The sequence below is a fragment of the Zingiber officinale genome, chromosome 7B (assembly GCF_018446385.1).
Source record: "Zingiber officinale cultivar Zhangliang chromosome 7B, Zo_v1.1, whole genome shotgun sequence".
Lineage (NCBI taxonomy): Eukaryota > Viridiplantae > Streptophyta > Magnoliopsida > Zingiberales > Zingiberaceae > Zingiber > Zingiber officinale.
In genome coordinates this window covers 103,126,350-103,134,723 of record NC_055999.1, presented here as the reverse complement: position 1 = coordinate 103,134,723, position 8,374 = coordinate 103,126,350, and the positions used below count along the sequence as shown (strand labels likewise).

Genomic DNA, 8,374 nt, shown 5'->3' with positions numbered 1-8,374 from the left:
TCATGCTCCTCTTGTGTTAGCGTCACCGTGGTGAATCGTCCAGAGCCCTCGATCTTCTCGTTCAGATGCATTCTACGTTCCCACAGACAATGCTAAAATGATCATGTCCGAAAGCAAGAAGCTGGAGATGTGGCGACTTCGCTGACCAGATGTAGACCTCGCTCTGCTCTGCAAAACAAGTAACGTCAGTGCCAAGCCAGGGAAGGGGTCCCTGCATTGGCCCTCCGACGCTCAAGTGAGTCACTGAAACTTGTGGAAGAAGTAGAGCAACAGTAGAGCTAGCACCAAATAGTAATAACGTGTACCTCTATCGGTGATGGACCCCCTCTATATAGAGCCCTGGTGGGCGATGTGCACGCTTCTCGAGGCATGCACACGCTCTCCCATATGTCCTATGAAAGGACCTGTCAGGAAAGTACCTCTGACAACATGCTGACGAGACAGTAGAAGCTTCCGTCGTACGATCTGCTTGTCGACCATGCCTCGTGTTAGCGGCACTACCTCCTAAAAGGATGTCGAGAGATACTACGGTGGTCTCTTTGCTGGACCGAGTGGGGTAGCTGCTCGGCCGGAACTCCACTCCGTCTACGGCTAGGTCCCGCTGCTCGGCCGAGCGAGGTAGTCGCTCAGCCAGGAGCCCTCCGCTCCGGCGACCTCAGTTGCTCTTCCGTGCGGTGATTGTGTAGTAACATATCCTCTCCATTCGAACCTACTATCTGATTTCCCTTGGCGTCCTATTACTCCGTACTAAGCGTCGACTGTCTTACATATCATCCCGAGTTGGACAGGTAGTCTGCTCGGATATGTCTTTCATCGGTCGAGTATTGACTGACCCGATCGACCATTGCAATTATTCTCCGTTTGGCCCTTTGACACTTGGACATTGACTACCTTGACTTTGACTTCCACCCTGGTAGTTGACCCCGTGTTAGATGAGCCTCCCTCTATCACCACATCATCGTCCTAGAGAAGTAGCTAATGCTTCGCATTTAGGGCATGTCACCGTAAAGTATACAACAGACTTTCATTTCTTTTGGGAGTATTGTTGCCATGATGTACTATTCTATTATAGTAAAATATGATTATGTTCATCTCAAGCGTCTTTTATAACTCATGCTTAGATTATGTGAAGAGAGATAAATTATAAGATAAACTTATAGTTGATCATCGTCAAGTTAATTAGGAGTGAAAGGATTTTTTTTTACAAATATATGAGAATTAATTTATTATTATAATAGTTTTATCATATTGATTGATTGATTGGGTATATTTTAGGGGCAATAACGTAACATTGTGTTTGGTATATAAGATGGAAAAGTGTTGTTAAATTTCTTTCTTGGGCCTTGACCTCCCCAATTTGCGGGCCCAGTGGAGCAGGTTGAGAAACATACGTTTCTTGTGTCGAATACACACTCTTTCCATTGGATAATGCGTTTGGCTCAGAAGTCAACCGCAATCAGAAGGAAGGTGCGTCCGATTTCTCATAAAATACAATGCTGATTTTAGAAGCACGATACGTGTCCACTCGCGTGCCCGTTTCTCGCCGCCTCTGAGACCTCTCTCTCTTGTTCAGCTTCACACGGGATTTCTACTGCGGCGACAGAATAAGGGAAGTAGCGAACTCGACCTGCTCGACGGAGCTGTTGATCCTTGTCGCAGAGAATCTGGAGGTCGATGGAAGGGTGCCGGGCGATCCACCACCGCTGGACTCTCCGGGGGCTCGTTGCCTCCTACCTCGACCTCGCCCTCGCCTATCTCTTCCTCTGCGCAGCCTCCTTCGCCTTCTTCGTTTCCAAGGCCCTGTCGCTCGTCGGAATCTCCGTCCCGTGCTCCTGCGGCCTCGACCTCATCGATCGCCGCCAGCAGCAGCAGCGCCACCAACAGCAGCGTAGCGTCGGCTGCCTCCAGCGCTTCCTCCTTGACTGCACGGCTGGAAAGATCGGAGGCGTCTTCGATTCCTTTTGCTTGGGCGATTGTAGAGACTCCCGTGTTGGAAGGCGCGATGACGTCCGGTTCATCAATCATACTGATGAGGATAGAGAAGGCAGCGCCGCCTCAGCCGCCCGTGGGAAATTGGATCTGGACCGAGGCGAGGAGTCGTGCTGCTCGGTGTCGCAACCGCACTGTCCCCGAGATTCCACGAATTTGAGCCTTATGAATAATCTTTTGGTCGATAGAGGAGAGTCTTCAAACTACCGAGATAAGGATTTTGTTGATGTCAAGGGAAAGGCGATCGTCCGACAAGAGAGGCCACCGAATGTACTTAAACGACGGAAACGACAGAAGAACAATATTTCCATCAAAACTACTTCTTTGTCTGCCTTGCCTTCTTCCCTTCTGGAGGTGGGTCGGAAAGGGGAAGTAGCCACTGCCACTCCTTTGACCGTTAACGTCCCTGTTTCTGTGGTAGAGAGCACCTCAAATGTGATTCCTGGAACTAGTTTTCTTCTTTCAGGTGCGGAATTGTGATCTCCACTTCCATCCATCTAATTCGTATGATTCTAGTTAAGCCCCAACTTCTCTACCTATTTCTGCTTAAATTTCAATGTTTATGTAAACTGATTTCTAGGTTATCAGAAGGCTATTGTTGAAGAAATAAATTATACTAATCCGTTACAAACTATGGAAAAGACCTTATCTAATGGCATTGGGAGAGTTCGTGATGAAGAGAAAAATGAATGTGATGTAACAAGAGAACTGAAACAAGCGCTCGAAGAGGAAAAGTCTACTCGAGCTGCTCTTTGTTTGGAGCTCGAAAAAGAGAGGAACGCTGCTGCAAGTGCTGCTGATGAAGCAATGGCCATGATATTTAGACTCCAGGAGGAGAAATCAGCAGTGCAAATGGAAGCTCGGCAATACCAGAGAATGGCAGAAGAGAAATCTGCATATGATGAAGAAGAAAAGGAGATTCTTAAGGAAATCATTGTGCGTCGGGAAAGAGAGAAGCATGTATTGCAGAAAGAAGTTGAGGCATATCAGCAAATGATTGTTGGTGTTGATAGTGCTAAGCAGATATCAGGGAGTAATCTGTCTACTGAAGTAGAGTTAATTGAAGACAACACTGGTACTTCATTTGGTTCATTTGATGACACTGAACTCATCCTAAAAACGGTCTATGAATCCATCAAAAAGAATGAAAGGTGTAGGGATGAGGTACAACATGTCGATGCAATAGAGCCTCTGGTGGCTTCTGTACAGAAATCCTCTACAGAATTTGTGAATGAATCAGCCATGTCTCAAGAGTTACAACTTTTGATCAGTGCGGACGACCAGCATAATACCGAGGAGCAACGTTCAAATTTGCTAAATGATAGGAATGATTGCCATGTGCAGGAAAAAGGCATGTTAACAATGGAAAGGGTTCCATCTTTCATCGAGAGCAATGGAGCTGTCTATGCAAATGGTTCTAGCTCACCTAGGTTAATTGGGACACGACATAAAGAAGATAATGCAGTAGATATGAAATTCGAGGTTGAAGTTCCATCGGATGATTTATGCATGGGGCAAATCCTACATACAGATGAAGTAGGTTCCATCTCATCTCAGGTCGATACTGAAGCAAGTGTATTTGATGTGCATGTAATTGATGATGAAATAGACATGAATAGACAAGGGGATATGGGGCAGTTAAATCTTCCTCAGACGGCATTGGGCAGATCACACAGATATGGTGTGCCAAAAGAATCGTCTTCAGACATCAAAGTTCACTGCTTGATTGAAAATTTAAACACTTGTCCAAAACCATTAGGTACAAACATACACAGAAGTAACTCTGATGTGATAACAGTGGGCCAAGCAGTTGATGTTGCAAGTAATAGAGTTCTACGGTTGGACATGAGAAGGATTTCTATGCCTGCAATCAATAATGAAAGATCTAAACTTGAAAATGAAGTTGAACTCCTGAGGAAAAAGCTAAAAGTGATTCAAGAAGGAAGAGAAAAGCTAAACTTTTCAGTAGAAAAGAAGGAAAAGTAGACTTACAATCTATGTCAATTACAGGAAATCCGAAAAGCTACAGAATGTTGATAATATGTATGATGCTCTTATACCTCCTTCTAAGGTATGCCATTAAGATAAAAAAAAAATTGTTATTTCTTATCGCAAATAGTTAATGTCTGAGTTAGTACTACAGTGCTCTCTAAAATCTTACAGCTATGTCGTTGTATTGTTTGGTCAAAATCAAAAGGGCACCTATCCATTTTATGGCATTTTTTAAAGTAATTCTTAACAATTGTTAGGTGTGTGGAGAGTTCTTCCATCTTACCTCTAGACAAATAGTTATCTATAGTTTATGTTGTCACATTTAGCTACTTTTATACATATATTAGGTGAACTGTATGCACAAATAATGCAGGACAACAGAAAAATAGAGCTTACATAATGAGATAATGAAAGCATATAATAGCCAATGTATAATGAAAATTCTTTGCTAGCAACTGAAATTATGTTACCTAACTCTTCAAAATTATCCAATTGAGCTGAACAATGAAGAAAATGGAAAACTGAAGGCTAAAAATGTTACTTTTACCTCAGATGTTTTAATCAGTGAATTCCTTATGAACACAACAGCCTGCAAGATTGGCCTACCACATATGATAAACAATCTAGACTTCTATCTAGCATCATGAAACAATTATTATAAAAGAAGCATGAAACTAGAAATAATATAACAAATAACATTATGTCTATGTCTGAACAAAAGTTAATATCTAGGTAATGGGAACAAAAGAACATGAGCATGTTTACATGATAACGAACAAGTGTGATATGATTAGATTAACAAAAAAAAAGGTCCTAGTTTAATAATAGATACCAGAGCCCTACATGATTAAATTTGAACAATAAAAAATGCACGACCATCCCCTGTGGTTTAAGCGGCAGATAATTTGTTTGAGCAACTCGCAAGACCTACAATTATAAAAGGGAAGCTTAGGTTTATTCTTGCACAACCAATACTATAAGAATAAACATTTTTTAAAAAATGTTTTTAACTACTGTGTGTGTGTGTGTGTACGTGCGTGCGCGTGCGCATGTGCGTGTGCGTGTGCGTGTGCGTGTGCGTGCATGTGCATGCGTGTGTGTTACATTACTAATCCATGTTGTACAATTATCTTGTCACACAGGAGTAAATGCTAACCTATTTATGTTGCAATTTCTAGGGAAATTTGGTACCAGCTAGCTCCGTTTTTTGCATTAATGTTCTTGCATCAAGTGAAATCCCAGCTATCTAAGTTGTCTTGGATCACAATGTTAAGGATTTCTTTCAATGTCCAAGTCAGCAACGGTAAATAAATTCTTTCTTTGCCTCATTTAGTCACACAATCCTATGAAACTTCTTCCTGGCTTATCTGTCCCTTTTTTTCCCTAGTACTTGGCTATATTTGTGTGCCAAGTTCATTGCGAGTTGTTCAGGTTTTGTACAGTAGATATATGGTTAACAAAACAGCTTTTGTTTAAATTGGTGCATATGTAATGCTATGTCTAAGTTGACATTCTATTCTGTTAATGAAGTCCATCAATTTGTTGTATTTAAAGCTATGTCAAAAATTAGAATATAACTTTTCTGGTTTAAACCAACCAAGGTGGTATCCCACTGGCGCAGAACCATGTCCAACCTGCAAACATTGCCCGGTAGTTGTTTCCAAAGGTTTTAACGTTTGATTGTACGAGTAATTCGATGTGAGTTGTAAGAGACGTCAATATTGTTGTTCAGCTAGATTCCATGTTTTGTTGCAGTGCAAGAGATTTTGCCTATGGGGAGAAATTTTCATGCTGAAAAAAGGCTTTGTTTTTCCCTTCATCTATTTTTTTCTCTCTTTATATTTTTACCCTTCTTTTTTAATGTCAGAGTTTTGTGTTCACCCTCAAAGTTTTAGCACAGATCTCCTGGATCACTTTTTGTGGTCCAGGGGATGTGTCATTCGCATAAAAGTGGTCTAGGGGATGTGTCATTCGTATTTGCGGCCGGATTGTGGTCGCGATCCAGCCGCAAATGGTTACGATCCCTTCCTGTGTTCACGTCCACATCAAGTTATAGTTTTTGTTCGGAGTAGGCGGTCGGAGGTTGTCCGGAGGATATCCTCACTCGACGTCTAGTAACCTGGCCATTTATCCATCACCAGAGGTCTTTGGGCGATCTCCGATCGTCCGTTCCGAACAAAAACTATAACCTAGTGGGGACGGTGAACTCAGGAAGGGATCGTGACTATTTGCGACTGGATCGCGACTGTGATTCGACCGTAAATGTGAGTGGCACATCCTCTGGATCATAAAAAAATGATCCAGGAGATATGTGTTCTTCAAGTTTACACTTCAAACCTTCAAAATGAAGGTTGGTTATCACACTTATTCCTTATAATGACCATTGGCCTGGAATTGGGCTAAATCCTGTTAAGGTTCAGATGCCAATTGTTTGATCAAACTCTAAATGGATCATGCCATGGCGGTTGAGCTTAATCCTTGAAATTATCATAGACCGGTCGTCTGGCTTAATCCTGGAAGGATCAGCCCTCTGATGCGAGAGCCCTTGAAATGTGCCCATTGCGAATTCCTCTGGAAACAGTGAGTTTAATGAGAAAGAGGACTCTGGATAAAGGGGAGGGGAATTTTGTATCTTCCCATCCAAAGCCTCTTTATTTCTTTCTCTTGATTCACCGTTCATTTACATGTAAACGATCCATGAACTGAACATTAAGTGCCGCTACATTTTGGTTTTTAGGTGCTGTAAAGCTATTTCCAACCCTGCTTGAGGATTGAGGTCTTCAAACTAGTGGATATTCGATTGAATACATGAACTGATAAAAACCAAACTGTAAATATTTACTGTGATTTGCGAAAATGAATCTCATTCTTCTCGCTGTAGGAAGATTTGTGCTCGCCGTCCGAAGAGTAATTACAAAAACGAAGAGCTCTTCAACGGTCACAAATCAAATCCCAAAACCGTATTTGATGTTCCTCTTTTGAAGATAAGTAGGATCAGATCTGTCATGCACTCTTGCCCTTGGACACGATATATATATATAGAAACAAGTGAGGTATGTGGGTAGTTTTTGTAACTGCTCACACCTCCCACTTCTCCCACGTCCAACATTTCCTACTCGTCCAAGTCAAGCCACAAAAATCATATAAGGATTTAGCCATAGAGATCATATTAGAACATCCAATCCATACTAAGAGAAAATGGCTCGTGCACCAACAACCACACCTAGGCTAAGAAAGTTGTTACACCTTAGCTACTTTCATAATGACACTTAGTCACTCTCATAATGGTACATACCTTTCTCCTAGTGGTACATATTCATTATCCAGGAAACATTCAATATTCTGGTAGCATACAACCATTATCTTGGAGATATCCATGTATTTTTATTTATTCAAATTAAATAATCTTTATTACATCAATATGATTATTATATCAAGAGCATGTTTCATATTCAAATATTCATAATCATTTCTATACATAACAGAAATGGATCGACCAGCGAATAACATTAAAAGATATAAATTTATTTAATCTTCCTTTTTAGTTAGATTTATTCATTCTAATTGGTCGTTTTCCTAATTATGCTTCATAAATTAAGTCATATATAGCCATAAGATACATGCTAAAGAAGCAATCACTGATTAAAACTTCAAATAAACAACTAAATAATCACTTAGGGTAAAATTAATATTAACTTATAATCTCAAGAGTCTCGTATAGTGGAGAAGCAGGGATTCATTCTCTTACTACTCTTATTGTCGCTATGACATATATAGTATGAATCACAAGCTACGATATTTTTCTCTTTACAAAAAAAGAGTGCATGTTTTTCTCAAAATTTAACGTTGTACTAATTTTGATTTAAACATACATAATATCTAATTTTGAATTTAACACATGAATTCTAATCGCCTTCAACAGGTTCAGTAAATGATGAGTTCATTTATTTTGATCATTATTAACACATAAATAATCTCATCTGGATACAATTATCAAGGTAATTTTAACTTATGGATATGTCTCTATTCATAGCTATGTAAGTTGTCCTATAAGTAATGATCTTATCTCTATTTGTACTTAACAAACAGATATGATTGTCTATATGAGTGGATCAATCTCAACCTATCAACATGCTTACTAAAATCTTATATGAATATAATAAAAATAATATATACACTGAATAAGTTATGGCAAATCATACAATCAAATCATCTAATTGTTATTACAATATTGTTATATTCTACGAAGCCCCAAAGACTTTACATATTCTTTAAATGACTCTCTAGTCATTGGCTTAGTAAAAAGATCTGCAAGCATAGCACGCGTAGGGATATACTCAAGAATCACCTTCATTTTAGCCACAACATCCCTCACATAGTTATATTTTATAAC

At 40.1% G+C, this 8,374-nt stretch overlaps 1 protein-coding gene across 1 annotated transcript; it reads left to right on the top strand.

Annotated features, from left to right (window-relative positions):
• Window positions 1–1,512: 1,512 nt before the first annotated feature.
• LOC122006622 lies at window positions 1,513–5,534 on the top strand. The gene is made up of 3 exons (XM_042562189.1): window positions 1,513–2,455; window positions 2,570–4,060; window positions 5,160–5,534. Exons 1-2 carry the CDS (start codon window positions 1,675–1,677, stop codon window positions 3,973–3,975), a joined length of 2,187 nt encoding a protein of 728 aa, XP_042418123.1. The 5' UTR covers window positions 1,513–1,674; the 3' UTR covers window positions 3,976–4,060; window positions 5,160–5,534.
• The last annotated feature ends 2,840 nt before the right edge of the window (window positions 5,535–8,374 follow it).